Below are 18,718 nucleotides of genomic sequence, written 5' to 3' on the forward strand. Positions count from 1 at the left end.
GTTTTGAGGCTATCTGACTTTGTTTACATTACAGCACAAGCAGAAGATTCCAGCAAGCGTTTCTCAAATACCAGATCCCAAAGCAAAAATAATAGCATGAAAGGGGAATTTAAAAATATGATCACTTTTCTCTCATCCCCATCTCTATAGTTACAGTTAGGGTCATATGCTGCTCTGCGTGCATGTGCAGGACTCTGTCAGAAGTCAGCATATGTTAGAAAAGTAGTACCCACTGTTAGAAAAGTGGTATCAGAATATACACAGTACATGTGATTCCAACACTTGAGCACCACTATTTTGGGTGAAGAATTTTGTAATAACTATTGACCTAGACAAATAGGTGACAAATCTTTTAGTAGTAAGAAAGCCTGAGCTCAGATCTCATACCAATAAACCATTATCTTCCTTAGGCTATTCAGAATAAACAGCTGGCATACGGTGCTATATTGCATTGGAAAGCAGCAGCAGTGCACTATCTGCAGCTGCTGAACATGAAGTAACACTCCTCAGCAGCTGCACTTGTAATCTGCTGACCACTAACCCGTGCACCTGTTTTGTGGCACGTGCTATACAGAAGGTCTGACTGATCACAGTGGTCCCTTCTGGCCTTGGAATCTATAGGTCAGCTGTATAGACTGGAGGAGCAGCATGTTGGCTGGCTAGGGCAGTGGGTGAGAGGTGATTAAGGGCTAGTCCACACTTACCGTCCGGGTCGACGCGGTGAGTTCGACTTCTCGGAGTTCGAACTATCGCATCTGATCTAGACGCAATAGTTCGAACTCCGGAAGCGCCGCGTTCGACACTGGTACTCCACCACTGCAAACGGCGGTGGTGGAGTCGACGGGGGAGCCGTGGAGTTCGACCCCGCCGCGTCTGGACGGGTGAGTAGTTCGAATTAGGGTACTTCGAATTCAGCTACGCTATTCCCGTAGCTGAATTTGCGTACCCTAATTCGAACCCCCTTTTTAGTGTATACCAGGCCTAAGAGTTGATGGGCAAGTGGTTTGGGGAGGGCGAGTGAGTAGGTCTGGAGTAGAGAAGCCACAGAGCTGGACTAGGAGAGCTGGTTTTGTGAAGAGAAAAATGTCCTGCTTGGTTAGAGCACTGCAACCCTTTGATCACTGAATCGTTTGCAATGGGAAAATTTAAATATGCCAGAGTAGGATGAAAGGGGTAAAAGTATGGGACTTGGGTGCACAACATTTTAAAGCCAGTGGGCACTCACATGGTGGATCTGGCCTAGCCTACTTGCTTTTAAAGCATGTTTAAACCTCGAGCTTAAAAGACTCATGGCAGACTTTAAAGGGAGTGTGTCTCATAAGCAAGTCAAAGAGAAGAAAAATTCTTTAAGGATTATAAACTTCCTGGCTGCAAAAGGCTCCACAGCTGTCAGCATATCCTCCAGTTAGTTACAAACATTCACTTGAACTCGTTTCCCTTCTTCTAGCCATTACAAGTACCAGTGAATTTCCAGATGCTTGTCAGAAGACAACCTCAATAATCCCACCCTGTGGGATGCAGTAAACGTACAGCACCTTAGTTGCTAACAAAAAGCAAATACATTGCATGGATTTTTCTGGGCAATTACACAAACTAGAAAACAACATGCCCTCAACTTAAATTTGTTATTTTAAATATATCTACTTTACATTTATTCTCTGCCTCAATTTATCTCATTTTATCCTCTTGACTAAATCTCTATCTCTGTAACTGTTTCAGTCTCTCTATTTTCCCTCAGTCTCATTTATCTCTCTAATTAATATATGATATGATATATGATATGATATATGATATATCTTCTTTTTCCTCAATGATTTTCCTTGTTTCTGATCCTCACCATGGAAAACTGTCCATGCTGATCTTATTAGAACTATTTTGATCTACTTATGGATGGTCTGAGATTGACAGAGGTTTCCCTCAGTGGGTTTGTGCCTTCTTCTCAGAGAGATCCACACTGTAGGGCTGAACAATTGTGCCTATTCAGCATCCTTCCTGGGTCCAGCCTTGGTCATCACTCCTGTTCAATGCCTATGTGAGAGTGTGAGGGAGAGACAGGAAGAGGAGTTTTGGACAGACGTGTCATCAGTATGCTGAGGATACTCAGCTGTAGGTCTCCTTTTCAGTCAGCCCAGATTCTACAGTTTCCCTTCTTTGCCAGTGCCTTGTTGAGATAAGGACCTGAATGAATTCCAACTGGTGTTGATCAATCCTGACAAGATGGAGGCAATGCTACTTGGCAGGGGGAAGCATGAGATTAGGGGAATGTGCTGGGGTCGTGGTGGCACTTATTGTATGATATGTCCTTTAGTTAGATTGACATAGAACCTCTAAGGGTATGTCTTCACTACCAGATGGATCGGCGGGCAGCGATCGATCCAGCAGGGATCGATTTATCGCGTCTAGTCTAGACGCGATAAATCGACCCCTGAGCGCTTTCCTGTTGACTCTTGTACTCCAGCTCAGCGAGAGGCACAGGCAGAGTTGATGGGGGAGCAGCAGCCAGGGGCGGCTCCAGGCCCCAGCACGCCAAGCGCGTGCTTGGGGTGGCAAGCCGCGGGGGGTGCTCTGCCGGCGCTGCGAGGACGGCAGGCAGGCTGCCTTCGGTGGCTTGCCTGCGGAGGGTCCGCTGGTCCTGCGGCTTCGGAGGACCTCCCACAGGCACGCGGGACCAGCGGACCCTCCGCAGGCAAGCCGACGAAGGCAGCCTGCCTGCCGTGCTTGGGGTGGCAAAATGCCTAGAGTCGCCCCTGGCGGCAACAGTCAACTCACTGCGGTGAAGACACCACAGTAAGTTGATCTAAGTACGTCAACTTCATCTATGTTATTCACATAGCTGAAGTTGCATAACTTAGATCAATTCCCCTCCCCCCGCCCAGTGTAGACCAGGGCTTAGTTCTGCTGGAGTTATCACTGTTCTTGGATTGACCTTGTCAGAAATTTGACAAATTTTGACAAAAAATAAAAACAAAATTCATTTTCAGATGAATTTGCAGTGAAAATTTTTGACTTGGCATCAAAAAATGAAAACACAAAAACTAAAATTGCTTTAGTTTTGAGCAACTGAAAATCAAAACATTTTGGCCTAAAATTGAAAATGTTCAGCTGAAAGCTACAAATCCCCTACAAATTTCCGGCAAAAGCTGAACCATTTTTGGCTAGAGGCCAAAACTTTTTGGATATGGGGTTTTCTGACAAAATAATTTTTTTATTTTTTTTATTTTTTAAGGAAAGCAGACACTTTCAGCACACAATTCCAGTTAGTCAAAACACCCAATTTGCCACTGAAAACAGGTTTCAACACCAAGTTTTCAACCAGCCCCTACTCCTGGATTCTCCATGACCTGTAGCTCTCATGGCAATTGCAGCTGGCACAGAGGCTGCAATTTTTTCTCTCTGATACAGTCTTTATAATGGCCTATTTACAGTCTTAGTTACCTCCAGACTAAGTGACTGTAATTCACTCTTTGGTTCAAGCATGGTTATTTCAAGGCAACACGGAATCTTTAGTTGGTGCAGATTAGAATACAGCTGCTCTTACTGAATGGGGTGAGACACTATGAGCATATGACTGCTCAAATCTTTGCACTGACTTCTTCTTCATTTCTGTCTGCCATCCAGTGTGTTGCATATTAAAGACTTGAATGATCTGGGACCTGTGAGAGCCCCCACCTCGCACTTTATACCCCGGTACAGCTGAGATTAGCTGACATGTTTTTTGCTGTCCTTTCCCACAGTCATGGGCTCTAAGACTACTGGCAAGGCCTTCTCAGGTGAGGATCCCAACTTTTGGAATTCACCCCATACTTTGGTGGTGTGACAGCACTCAAGTCTGACAAACTTCAGGGCACAGAGCCAGGCCTATTAAAACAACACGAAGGAGAACTTTGTGAAGGGGAGTAACCAAAGGAGGGAGGGTAAGAGAATTAAAAAAGAAAGGATTTTCTCAATGTCAAAGATCTTAGGTTATTCTTGTGGGTAACTTCTTTTCCTTCCAAGGCACAACCTTGTAGGCGTCAGCTGCCCCCAAACCTGGATTCCCAACTCTCCTTATGTCTAATAAAAAGCCCCTTGTTATAACTTACAGCTCACTCTAAACTGCAGCATATGTCCTTTTCTAGCTGATGAGTTTAGTTACACAAAATCCTAAGGTTTATATGATTGTCACATCTCAAATTCAAATTAACTGAGGATCAGCTAGGCATAATTAGCCTTCACTTTTTACAAGCTATTCACTTATCCAGAGTAAATTCATACTTTATTTTTGCTTGTATTTCAAAATTACTGCCCAGCACTTGGCTATATATACATCATTATTACTGCTGACTGCCTGCTTTAGGATTGAAATGAGTGAGAAAATTTATTTGCCTCATCATCACATTCTAAACATCTATCCAGTCAATCACAATACAGGAGATACAACAAATGTGCTAACATCTGCTGTGAAGAACATTTATCTGGCCAACAGAACAGGCAGCTACCATTTCAAACTCTTAAAACAGATACAATTCCACGTTTGGACATTCTTGACCTAAAACTCTGTGAAAGCTATTTTGGATTAATTAAAATGAAGTTGCCGAAGATAATGTTTCAATTCTAGACAGCTGTGAGAAATTAATACAGTGCCTGCACTGCAATCTGTCTGTTAAAAGGAAAATACTGTGAAAAGATAATGTTAAGTTTGCACATTTAAATAAGAAAAAGTCAGAAAGTACATAGGTTAAGGGTCCAGCAGCAATACCAGCTCACCTATATGTTTGTCTGCTTTAAGATATATACATAGTACAATATATAAGCGTAAATTAAGTCAAACATTTGATCATAAAACAGGCATACAAAATGATCCAAAGTCATTTTTATATCACATTTTGTTGTCGTCCCCCCTCCGCTCCCCCGACACCAATGTGACATTTAAAAAGACAATAGCCATGCTGAGTTTCAGCTGTTCATACTCCAGTGTACACATGACCACCCTATACTTTCAAGCATATATATTGATGGCGACAGTCTGAGATGAATTTCAAAGCAGTGTGATAAACTGCATTTGTCCCACACCGTGGACTGTCTCACCTGCACTCTGCCCACTAACACATGCCCTCCAGGACTGACTGCAATATTGGAAACCTCTAAGAAGCTTTGATGAGATACCTCGTTAAATAAATAAATAAAAAGTTTCTGCAGAGACATGTTCTCTGTTTCCTTTCAGATTTCTCTCTCATTCGTTGTCCCCCAAAGCGAGATTCCCAACTTCCAAGCAGGATGCAGGAATTCCCAAGATATTAGACTTTAGAACTGTGACATTATTACTAAGGCTGAGTCAGTCGTGGGTATTTTTAGTAAAAGTCCTGGACAGGTCACAGGCAATAAACAAAAATTCACAGCCCATGACCTGTTGATGACCTTCACTATACATACCTGACCAAATCTTAGCTGGGGGACCCTGGGGTGCCGCTGCTCTGGGGAGGCCCCAAGGCCAGACTTGAATACTGCTTGGGCGGTCCCCAGGACAAGCAGCTGGGGGCCACCAAGCAGTGGCTGGTGCGGCTGTTCCCAGGGCTGCTGCTCTGGCCGCCCCTGGGGCCAGCTGCACTGGCCGCTGCCTGGGCAGTCCCCGGGGCCGGCTGCCGGGGGCTGCCAGGAGTAGCTACCCCCAGGACTGCTGCTCAGGCAGCCCTTAGGGCCAGCCGCTGCTCAGGCGGTCCTGGGAGCAACTGCTTGGGCCTGCCCAAGCAGCAGCCAATATGGCTGGTCCTGGAGCATATCCAGCATATCGGATGGTGTGGCTGGCTATGGGGCCGCTCCAGCGGTTTGCTGTGGGGCTGCCCCCGGGTCAGCCACACTGGCTGCTGCAGAAGTCATGAAGGTTGCAGAAAGTAACGGAATCCATGACTTCCATGACCTCTGTGACAGTCTTAATTATTATTACTACATTACTATTACATATTACGACTACATTATTACTACTACTGTTATACTAACACTATTTTAAGACATTTTAAAAGAAAAGGTAGTAGTTATAATTTTCTTCCTGCTCAGGTCTGTATAGTTGGATCCATGATATTAAGACAGCCTGGCTTTTAAGGTGGAAGTGTATGAACAATAGTACCAATGAAACATTTAAAAACGCTTAAATGTTTCTATAATAGTTTTACTGTAAAATATGGGGCATATAAAGAATACATGAGAGTGTATCATAATAGTATAAAAATTGCCTAAAGATACATCTTCATCAAAATAGATGATTTACAATCCACAGAATTCTACAAATAGGAAAACACTGCAAGCACCTTGCTCTTCATTCTTAGAATGAAAAATAGACACCATGTATTGTAATGTTGCCCAAACAATAAATTGCTGAAAAACTAAGCTCACTTTTCTTCATTTTCTTTGGAAAACCTAAGCCCTGACAATGAGGAAAATTTTTTATTATCTTTCAGGTGAAATGAGGAGTAACCTTGTGTTTGTTTTATGAAATCATGAAACAAAATGAATATCACTGACTTCATATATTTTCCTCTTGTTCTAAAACACAATGAATGGTAATAACTTTGATAAATTTGCCAATGTCAGTTTTGTGTCCTCTTCTTCAGTGATGTTTGCTAGTTAGAGGCAAAATTCAGATCTGTAAATTGGGATATTCATTACCTGTGACAGCTACAGATGACAGCAATTTCATCTGCTTTGAATGTCAGCATTTTTTAGGGAGTGATTCTAAATACATATAAAAATTAAGAACAAACAAGCACAACAGCAACTGACCTGACATCTTACTTCATCTAAATGATCCAGTGACCTTCATATCAAATGAAAAGAGGGAAGTGTGATTTAGTGGCTAAAATAGGAGTCTTATTAGTCAGGACTCCTGGGTTCTATTTCCACCTTTCTTACTGACTGGCCGTACTACCTTGGGCGAGTCACTTAATGTGTCTACACTTAGTTCCCCCACTTGTAAAATGGTTATAATAATATTTATGCATCTCACTAGAGAGGTGTAGGATTAGTTAATTAATATTTGAAAAGCAAGTCTGCAATTCTGAAATGAAAGGTGGTATATTAAAAGTAAAGCAATATTCTGTTATTACCACTATGCTGCTTATTTGCATGTAGTGCTAACTATATTTAGACAAAAACGAGGAGTCCTTGTGGCATCTTAGAGACTAACAAATTTATTTGGGCATAAGCTTTCATGGGCTAAAACCCATGTGTCTTTGTGTAAATCACGACTGTTTAAACCTCTGGTATTTTATATAAAAATTCCTATAAAATGCATTTCCTTGTGCTCTAGTAGGCCAAATGTGTGCTAAAATTGGTTCACTTTAATTATTACAGTGCGTTATTCAAATAATTACAATAAAACCTAGGGCTATACCACTGTTTCATTTTTAACTGTCTTTCTTTTTTATAGTCTGCACTGACTGTCAGAAGGATCACAGGATAGGTATTACAGTTACAGCAGCTCAAGACTTCTTTTGAATTAAAGGGAAGAAATCTTGAACACATCTTTATAAAAACTCTAAGCAGTGCAATATTTTTAGATATACAACTAAAACAATCTAAAGTGTGTCAATTATCAGACACAAGAGTATTTAAGAAGGTTTTCATAAATAACTTTAAAGTGCAATCCACCTTTTTCTATATATTTATATGAAAAGAGTGTGCTGGCAGCTAGAAAAAGATGTTGATAAAACTAGAAGGACTGTAGTGGAATTGAGATCTCTCACTCTCACACACAGACACACACACTTAGTATCCTAACTAATATTGTAGGTAGGTTATTTAAAATGCAAAATTATACTTTGTACTTGAAAAAGTATCTCACTAAAATATCTGAATATAGTAAGTAGCGCTTCCAGTTTTTAGCATTAATTTCTAGGGTATTATGAAGAAGTAGATCAGAAAATGCATATAATTCTGTAAAGCCCAGCTTTTCCAAGCTCCTTCTGACCTGCCTATCAATTAGTACTACCCCCTTTCATAAAGCTGACTAGCAGCTGCATAAAGCTGACAACTAAAAGCCACGTGGTGAGAAATATTCTCTTCTCCATTAAAAGCCTACAGTATTTTTACCTCAATCCACCACCACCACCAATCAGATATAATTAAAATGGAAAACTACAGCCTTGCTCATAACTTTAGCTGTTCTAGTTTATAACAAATATGTCTTTACTAGGACTCCAGTTAAGGAGCAATGTATTTCTTGAAACTTTTTCTTTTACATTACTTCTGGTGGCTGCTGAATTTGATATCTGCCTTTTAATTGCTAAGGGCTCTTTTTGATTTATTCCAACTTCTAGAAGGTTTGGGGGAAAATCTGAATCCAGTAGGAAAATAAAAAAAAACCCAGCACAATCTTATGATATGTAACTAAGATATTACAGTGCTTCAGTTCATTCAGACCACTGTCATTATAGTTGCATGAAGCTGAAACTTGGCTTATGAGGTCTCAGCCAAGGCCTGACTTCCCCCCTTCTCTCTCTTTCTGTCTTCAAGAAAATTAAATCTAAAATTTGATTTAATAGTTGTAATTAGAAGCTCCATGTTAAATTGATGGGGTTATGTTACAAACCTCTAACTCAGAAACAGCATCAATTTTGTAGGCCACAGGTCAATAACATGGGTTAGTTTCTTTGTATAGATACAGAAGGTGGGGGATCAAATTAAGTTATTTTATTTATAAAATACAGTCACTGTGCATGCATAGTGACTATCTGCATGAAAACTGCATTAGGGTTTTTAGCATGCAGGGGCCATGATCACATTGACATGACTGACTATAATGTTTACAAGGGGTATTTGCAGGCTATCACAGCTCTGAAGGGAGCTGTTACAGGCTATCAGCTCAGTAATCCTCATGTTAAAAAGCCCCTAAATATGTATTTACAAGATAGACAGATCAGTTTAGGTCTATTGGTTAAATAATCCATGTGTTGAAAAGGCTCTAAATATGCATTCACAAGACAGACAGATCTGTTTTGGTCTGTTGGGCCAATACCACACCTTTCAGAAAGTTCCTAAATCGTTATGGAGCCAACATTTTAGCAAGTCCATAAATACACATTTAGGGCTGAAACCTGCAAATACTTAAGCATCTGAGCAACTCTACTCACATCAGTAGTCTCATTGACTATAATGAGAATGCTCCCGTGTGTAAACTTTGGAAACATAGGTCTGTGCAGTTTCAGGCCCTTACTCAGTAGCCTTTGAAAGAGATGGAATTTATTTTATAGTGTTGGTATGAAAAAGTACCAACAAAGGAAATTAACTCAAAAATTAAAGTCATATTAAGCTTGTGGCAATACCCAACAAATAAAAGGACTATTCAACTTTAAGGCTGATACTTATATTTTTCTGATCAAAGATGGCATACTTACTGTGGGGCTACCCCTTGAATACCTGATATTAAGTAGGACTGCTGAAATGTTTAGAGACAATAAGACATATTGAGGCTACAGGTGAAATCCTTTTGCTACTGAAGTCAATGAGAGTTTTGCCATTGATTTCAATGTGGTCAGGATTTTACACGGATTGTCAATTGTCTTTAATTCTCCTACCTCTTCTCAGTTTGGACCACATGTATAGCTGTGCTTGCAAAGAGGCACTAAGGCTTGATCCAAAGCCACTGGTATCAATGGGAAGACTCCTATTGACTTCAGTGGATTTGGATTGAGCCATTAGTGCATAAAAATAAAGTTACTGAGTTTTACACCAGAAGGGACCACCAGATTAGGTAGTCCGACCTGCTGTATGTCACACGCAGACAACACAACCTAACTACGGCACACTAACTCCAACAACCAAAATGAGGCCAAAGTATTATAGCCTGCAGAAGATTAGACTATTATGTGCCACAGGGAGAGAGTAGGAGGGATTGAGATGCCTCAGTGCTCAAGTTGCCTACGATGGCAGGGACCTAGTTAAGTGAGATGTATCCAGATAGTCCTGGCAACTGACCTACACCCACACACTTCATAGAAATGAAAAAAACCCCAATGTCATTGCCAGTCTGACAGGGGGGAAATTCCTTTCTGACCCTGTGCATGTGAGCAAGAACCAGCCAGTCAAGCATGAGAGAGAGAGAATGCACTGTGCCACCTCAGAGCCCTGGCCGGGGGCGGCTCCAGGCCCCAGCACGCCAAGCACGTGCTTGGGGCGGCATGCCGTGGGGGGTGCTCTGCCGGATGCCGGCAGGCAGGGTGCCTTCGGTGGCATGCCTGCGGAGGGTCTGCTGGTCCCGCGGCTCCAGAGCCGTGGGACCAGAGGACCCTCCGCAGGCACGCCTGTGGGAGGTCCACCGGAGCCGCGGGACCAGCGAGCGGCAGATCGCCCCCCGTGGCATGACGCTGTGCTTGGGGTGGCGAAATGTCTAGAGCCGCCCCTGGCCCTGGACTACTCTGTCCAGTGTCCCATCTTCAGCCATGACCAACCCTGATACTTAAGAGAAAGGAGACCAAAAGAATACACTGCGGGAGGGAGGAGGAGTCCCTTCCTGACCCCTGCAGATGATTGGCTGAAGCCCTAAAGTGTGAGCTTTTAGGAATATAAGACATAAACCAGAAGTGAGCCCAGGGCTGCTGAGCCCTACCCTCCCAAGCAACCCCGTCAGACAATCACACTCATAAATTTGCCCAGCTCTCTCTTAAACTAATTATGTGGTTGCCCCCACAACTCCTATTGTGAGGCTGTTCCAGGGCCTTACCCCTCTTATGGTTAGAATCCTCCTTCTAATTTCCAGCCTGAATTTGTTCACAGCCAGTTTATGTCCATTTGTTTTTGTGCCAATATTGTTCTTTAGCTTAACTACCTCTTCACCCTCCCTGGTGTTTACCCCTTAACTTGCCCCCTAGAGAGCAATCATATCCCCTCCCAGCCTTCTTTGTTCTAGATTAAACAAGCCAAGTCCTTTCAGTCTTCTTTCATAAAAAAGGCCCTTTATTCTCCTGATCATCCTAGTAGCTCTTCCCTGCACCTCTTCCAGTTTGAATTCATCCTTCTTGAACATGGGTGAACAGAACTGTATGCAGTATTTCAAATGAGATCTTACCAGTGCCTCGTACAATAGCATTTATGTGTCTCTATCACTACTGAAAATGCCTCTCCTGATACATTCTTTTCCACAGCCACATCATATTGGTGACCCATAATCATCCTTGACTACATACCCTGGTCTTTCTTCTACTATGAGGCTTTCAACTTGTAGCAGAAACTCTTATTATTAGATCTTAAGTGCATGCCTTGCACTTTTGTACTACTGAATTTCATCCCATTTCTGCCATTCCAGTCCTCAAGGTCATCCAGACCATCTTATAAAATATTCTGATCTTCCTCAGTATTGACAATGCTTTCCAACACTGTATCCTCAGCAAATTTCATTAGCACGCTCCTACTTTTTGTGCCAAGGTCATTAATAATAATATTGAACAAGACTGGTCCCAAGACCAATCCCTGAGGACAGGGGCGGCTCTACCTTTTTGGCCGCCCCAAGCAGTCATGCGCGGGAGGCGCCCCAGAGCCGCGGACCTCCCGCGGGCATGACTGCAGAGGGTCCGCCGGTCGCGTGGCTCGGCTGGACCTCCCGCAGCTGCGGACGGTTCGCAGGTCCGGCGGCTCTGCTTGAGCTGCCGCAGTCATGCCTGCGGGAGGTCCAGCCGAGCCGCGGAACCAGCGAACCGTCCGCAGTCATGCCTGCAGGAGGTCCACTGGAGCCGCCGGACGAGCGCCCCCTCCGCAGTCATGCCTGCGGCAGGTCCGGTCCTCCCGGGGCTCCGGTGGACCTCCCGCAGGCATGCCTGTGGCAGGTCCGCCGGCCCAATCTGCCGCCCCCCCAGGAAAGGGCCGCCCCACGCGCGTGCTTGCCGCGCTGGGGTCTGGAGCCGGCCCTGCCTGAGGAACTCCACTAGTAAACACCCATGTGTCTGATAGGCCACCCTTAAGCACAACCCATCACCTTGTCCCATTTAGCTAGTTTCTTATCTACCTTACAAATCTTGTGCTAATTCCCAACTTCCCTCATTTAACTAAAAAATTCCTATGTTGTACTATGTCAAATGCTTTACTGAAGTCCAAGTACATTAAATCTACTGCATTTCCCTTATCTAAAAAAATCATTTATTTTCTTAAAGCAGGAAATCAGGTTATTCTGGCATGATCTACCTTTGGTAAACCCATGTTGCATTATATCCCCCATTTACTTTCATGAATTCAATTATTCTTTCATTCATAGTTTGTTTTAAAGCCTTGCATACTACTGAGGTCAGATTAGCAGGTCTGTAATTGCCCAAATCACTTCCCTCCCCATTCTCAAATATAGGTATGGCATTACTTATGCGCCAGCTATATGGTATTACCCCCAAATAGACAGACAGATTTATTAAAAATCATTGCTACCAGACTAGCAATCTCATGTGCCAGTTCTTTCACTATTGTGGGATGGAAATTATTTGGTCCTCCTGATTTGAGTGCATTAAGCTCTTTACATTTTCATTCCAGCTTAGGTGTGATAATTTTAATTTCTATACACTTATTTCCATCAGCCATTACACCTTCATAGTCATGTTCTATATTATACTTTTGCAAATCAAATTAACGTATTCATTTAGTTTTGGGGCCATATCTAGACTATTTTTATCTTTAATCTCCTTCCCATCCACTCTGCACAGTGGTCCAACCTCATCCTTCCTTATTCTCCTTCTATTTATATAACTAAAAGAAACTGTCTTATTATTTATTTTAATTTCCATGGCAAGAGCTAATTCAGTTTGAGATTTAGCAATTCTCACTTTATTCCTACATTTTCCAACCTCTAAAATGCAGGACTCTGTTGCACTTAAAATTAACAGATTTGCGTGTGCAAATACTATTCTGCACACCTAGGTGCAAGACTGTATATCCAAAAAGGAGTGCATATGTTTCTGGAGATGCATGTACCTCTTATGCTCACCATTATCAATGGATCCGTGTATGTCACATCATCAGAACTTGAATTTAACATAGAAACTTAAACATAGGGGCTGCTTTTGTTCTTTCCTGAGTTACAGAAATTGCATTTGGAGCTTTTTTTGTTACAGGATGCAAGATGTAGTCATTCCCTCCTCTCTTGTTTTGTAAACAAATTATTCTCCTCAATGGAAGCCAGACAGCTCTCTTCCTATTTAAATTTCATGTGAAACATTCTTTATTTCAGTCACTCAATGGGTTTGCCTTGGGCAATTGAATCACAGCTGACAGTAAATTAATGACTATGATGGTGTGATTAGTAGAGATTACAGGCTACTGAGAACCTGCCTGAGCATTTACCACTGTCATAATACTTATGCCGGCTATTATTAGGGATTAATAATGGTCATAAAGAGGACATGATTCCACTGTACTAGACTCTATATAAATGTAAAACCTGTCTGCATTTTTAATGTTTCACTAATATTCTGATAAAATGGGAAAAAACTTTTTTATTAACAAGTTAAGATTTTTAAAATGTATTCTTTTTCTGGCTATTTTGCCATTTAAAAAAATATTATCAGACAAATAGTCTCTCTGACAGACATAAGCCAGATCTGCTGCAAATAAACACACATACTCAGTAAAGAAGTTAAAATTACATTAGCCATGTGGAATCGAAATAGAACATAAGCCCCCAAACTTTCCCGCTATTAGATATCATACCAAAGTCCAATTGAGAAGAAATAATGATTTCACTAATCCCTAACAATGATTTTTTGAAGAGTTCAAATAAACGTTTGTTTGTTCTGAGTTAGCTTCACCGAGTAGATTTATTTGATTTTCCGTGTTCCTAGGGGGAAGAACTTCAGTTTCCCCAGGTTGTAAGCAGAAAAGAACATAAAAAAGAAGATAAAAGTGAACAATGTGCTTATTTACTAAAGCTTTCTCAATCCATTTTATTTCCAAATGTCAAGCAATTCTCTGAAACCTTTAAAAGGTTTCTTTATGTACTATTAGGGTAGAGCAAATATTAAGAAGAAAGAATATTTTCCATACTTTCATGAAAGCTACTTAATAACTTCTATATGTGTTATTTAAAATACTGTACAGTGTATAGCTGAGCAAAGGCTAAACATGGTCTAATAATAAAAAACACCATGTGCTGTGTATACTTGCTCTCAATCCTTAAGGTGGTAGAAAAATGGCCAATTATTTCTGAAAATGAAAAGAAAAAAGCAATGAAGCTTCTAGTTAGTTTTTTAATTTCTGAAAGTCTTTCTTCAAAGTTTCAAAACTGCAAAAAGAAGAGCAACTGAACTACAGTTTCCATCACACAACTATGGTATGTGTATAATAAGCCTTCTAAACCCAGACATACGTGGCAAAATTCTGCTTCCATTTATACCCATGCAACAGTCCATGACACTGTACAGGTGTGACTGACGGAGAGAATTTGCTCCAGTAATTAATTTTTTTTAAAAAGAGCATTCTTGCTATTGTTCTTCTCACAGGACTTGGATATCAGCTCCATAAATACAGTATCTGTAATTGTAAAAAGAAAAGCTGCAGCATGCTAATGCTCTTACCTCATACTCAAAGTCCTCTGTTCTATCTGCATCAGCAGGCAGGCTGGAAAGATACTCATTACCTTCATAAAATTCATGCTCCACTGGGTGAAGAGAATGGCAGCTATGTGGGACAAAGCAGTACAACGGGAATAGATGAGACAATAGTTTTTCAAATTAAAAAACAATTAAAAACCTTCTCTGTAGTTTTCTCATCTTGGAATGCTATTCTGAGTGATCTGACAGTCTGAAAAGAATACAACCAGGCAAGAGCTAGGGCTTTTCTCTTTTCAAATGCAGAGACCAGTTAATTTCATTTTGCCAAGTACAGCACTAAAGGCAAAATTCTACTGTCAGATCCAGACATGGTTATTTTTGAAGAGTGAATGAAGCAGGGTCTGTTTTGAGCCAAACTGCTTAGCTGATAAGCTTCAGGATTTTTCCATACTCTTAAATGTACTTAACTCCAGATATGCATGCCATCTCTACATGCATCCAAATATACACTTCAGATACTGGAGCAACACGAAGGGGCCTTTTTTAGCACAACATTGTACTAATCACATTTCTCCCATATTAAATCCCTTAAATGAAGCCAATTTCACAATGATCACAAATTATTCCAGACCTCAAAAGGAGTAACTTGCACTCTACAGCCTTCTCCAACATGGACACAACAGGCTGTAAAGGTGTGTTTGAGAAATTATACTCTTAAAAATGTCAGCACACAGGAACCTTGGATAGATTTTGGACAAAAAGAATGAGGTCTTCCTGAAATAAAATGAACGTATGTGTAGCCTCAGCTACAAAGACAGCTATTACCTGAATCCTGATCATAAATTACCCTAGTGGGATCTGCTGATGATCCACCCAACCTGCCCAGAACTTTGTGACTATGTATTTGTGAAATGTGGCATACATTTTGCAACACCACTCCTGTGCAAAGACCCAGGGAACATTGGGAGTTCAATGGGAAATCTCTAGTATGATTGTGGTTTTGCCTGTAGCTACTGGATGAAGTGGAGGGGAAGCGTTGACAGACAGGTGGGGTAACTCATGAGGCGAGGTCCAAAAGGATGGATCACTATTTTTACATAAATATGCTATGCTAATATTTAAATTCTGTACAATTTCAGAGGAAATATTCATTTAATCAATCAATAACTCATTACACACTGTTCGTCATTCAAGACGTGGAATTTTATGTTTAATCTCTTTATATATTCAGTAACGTTTTGCTTTAGATAACCACCTTAATTTAATGAATTTCCTTGATTCTCCTTTTGTATAAGGGAGAAATATACACAATGCCAACAAGCCAGCTCTCTCTGGGTCTTAATAAGCCTTTTGGCAGCTTTGGTTATAGTAGCTATCTACCTGACCGAGGCTCACTGTTGGCATAAAGCTTTTGATGAAGAAATCGTATGAAGATGAAGTGATCAGAGCCAGGATTCCTTATTGCAGCTCTAATCCATGAATGAAGTTCAGGAGGTGATGCAGTGAAACAAGTGTGGGACTGTGGCTATCAGTGACAGCTATACAGTAATGAGATGACAGTATTTCTGAGATGTTTTCTAGACAGAGCTGTGAGGCTATCACTACACTTAGTCATTTGTTAACATTTAGTTTCCTGAAAACGAATACTTAATATTATAAAAGTTACCAATGAGTGCTGCCACACAGATGCAATTCATAAAGTCATGTGTGTAAAAAGAGCTGAATATGGGTGAGAACTTAAAACTGGTATGGTGACAGACCGCAAATCCCAGTGATGATTGAACTTGGTGATATTCTAAAACAAGAGAGTTCTCAATCATGCCTGTAGCTGTTACCATTGCTTCACACTGACTGTACAGACATTCTTGTCTTCAGAGTGACAGAAAGAGAGAGAGAGACAGACAATCCTGGAATCTTATTATATAGCTAGTATATGAGGTTGGCTGGAAAAGTGATAGAGAAAGGTAAACCATACCTGTCCGAAAGCAGAAAGGGACAGATATCTGGTACTGGAGGTGTGGATGGCCTAAGCTTGGCCAGAGCCATAATATGCTCAAAGGTGATGTCGGTCTGAGTGCTAGCATCCACAAGCTGAACATCCTGTGAGCTACCAAGTGTTTTATTAATGGGTGCTCTCCGTAAAACCTGAACTACAATTGGCTCCTTGGCATTCCGAAAAGCTTCCACTGCCTCTTCGTGAGTGGCCTTGGAGAGGTCCTTCCCATTGACCTAAAGGAAAACAGAACATTACACAAATTAGGACTCAGAACTGAAAGGGCTTATAGAAACAGGAGTATAAAACACGTATTATAAGTGATTTGTACAGTATATTAAATCATATGCTGCTATCTACTGCAATCTTCTATCGTGTTCATGCAAGAGAGAAGATAAGGGTTGGGTGGGAAAATAAATTCTTTGGCTTTTGCTAGAAAACAACCTGATAAAACTCTTACAATACAGTCCCGGTGGATTCTGAAAGAAACAAAAATTAAGTAATACATTTTTAAAACTCTAAGGACATTTACAATTCCGTCTCATAAATTATTTGTCTGGTTTGTAAAATATATATGAAAAAGTGGGGGTTTATTTTGTTTGGTATTTGGTATTAGATTGCAGATAGGAAGATCTGATGACATAGTCAGCTGCAGTAAGTGCCCCTTTACATGTATTGAAATCCAAGTCATATCCAAACTAAAGAACTTAAGAAGATAAGAAAAAAGAAGTTGGAAGGCTGCAGTTGTGTCACTGTAGTTCTGTAGTGTAGATGCTTCTTACAACAATGGTAGAGATTTTTCCATTGAGGTTGGTTATCCACCTCTCTGAGAGGAGGTAGCCAGGTCAACGAAAGATTTTTCTGTTGACCTATCTCAGGGGTTGGCAACCTTTCAGAAGTGGTGTGCCGAATCTTCATTTATTCACTCTAATTTAAGGTTTCGTCTGCCAGTAATACATTTTAACATTTTTAGAAGGTCTCTTTCTATAAGTCTATAATATATAACTAAACTATTGTATGTAAAGTAAACAAGGTTTTTAAAACATTTAAGAAGCTTCATTTAAAATTAAATTAAAATGCCGAGCCCCCCGGACCGGTGGCCAGGACCCAGGCAGTGTAAGTGCCACTGAAAATCAGCTCACGTGCCACCTTTGGCACGCATGCCACAGATTGCCTACCCCGACATATCTGCTTCTACAGTAGGGGGTATGGTCAACCTAACTACTTTGCACATGGCATAGAATTTTTTGCAACCCTGAGAGATGTAGCTAGGTTGACCTAAATTTTAGATGTAGACCAGGCCAAGGACAATTGTTTGACAGGCTGTGGGGCTGAGGATGAGTGTTATATTGGTCTACACTTGAAAGTTTTGCTATGTTGATTAGGAATATGACACCCCACCCCCCCAAACCTAGCCAACAGCTATGCCAGGAAAAGCCCCAGTGTAGATTCAGCTCTACTGGCAATAAGTCCTTTTGTTAGGATAACTTATATCAGTTCCACAATGAAATAAGCTGTGTCTCCATTAGAAGGGTTTGCCAGTATACCTCTGCTGGTATATCTATATACCAACAAATTATTTACGTTTTTACTATACTGGAACAAAGTGAAGCTTTTCTGGTGTAGCTGCACAAACACTAGGGGTGCTTTGCCAGCATAGCTCTATGAGCCGAGATGTGAAAAAATTATCTAAGTTATATCAGTATTCCTATACCAGTGCTTCCCTAGTGTAGTGTTCGGAGTATAACACAGATAACTGCAACTATGGGTGGTGTGTTAAATTCCTACATGTTCGTGTGCCTGTATTTTCAAAGTATGAGCACATCACTGAACTAACGTGTTAATTGGGCAATGGCTGTCAATAGCAGAGTTCTTGACCATGAACGTGCTATCACTGCACTGAAAACATTACTTCGGTGAGATTCAGAGGTGACGTGAATGTTGCTGTAAATTACAAATAATGTCACTGCCATAAGCCAGTGCAGATGTGAGATGATATAACTTATCCTGTGAAGGGATAGAAGGGGTGATTTTTTGTAGGAAGAAATGCAACCCACAAAGAGTTTAATCTCTGGTGCCCTCTTTATTTTACACCCTTCCGATAGAAATCTTCACTTCTATCCCTACAGAATATACGACTTATCACCTCACACTATTTATACCATCCTTACATCACATCTGAATTTGGTCCAGGGAACAAAACCTACAAACACGTTGCATGTATTTTGAC

At 41.1% G+C, this 18,718-nt stretch overlaps 1 protein-coding gene across 9 annotated transcripts in view; it reads right to left on the reverse strand.

Moving 5' to 3' along the window:
• Positions 1-18,718, reverse strand: part of PDZRN4 (PDZ domain containing ring finger 4) — a 389,321-nt gene that overhangs the window by 46,890 nt on the left and 323,713 nt on the right. For all 9 annotated transcript variants that reach the window (XM_039506101.1, XM_039506097.1, XM_039506114.1 and 6 more), the window contains 2 exons: positions 16,471-16,724; positions 14,520-14,622 (listed from right to left, as the gene is read on the reverse strand). In XM_039506101.1, the coding sequence (XP_039362035.1) occupies positions 14,520-14,622; positions 16,471-16,724 (357 nt within the window). The remainder of the gene's footprint in view (positions 1-14,519; positions 14,623-16,470; positions 16,725-18,718) is intronic.

Source organism: Mauremys reevesii, linkage group 1, assembly GCF_016161935.1.
Source record: "Mauremys reevesii isolate NIE-2019 linkage group 1, ASM1616193v1, whole genome shotgun sequence".
Classification (NCBI taxonomy): domain Eukaryota; kingdom Metazoa; phylum Chordata; order Testudines; family Geoemydidae; genus Mauremys; species Mauremys reevesii.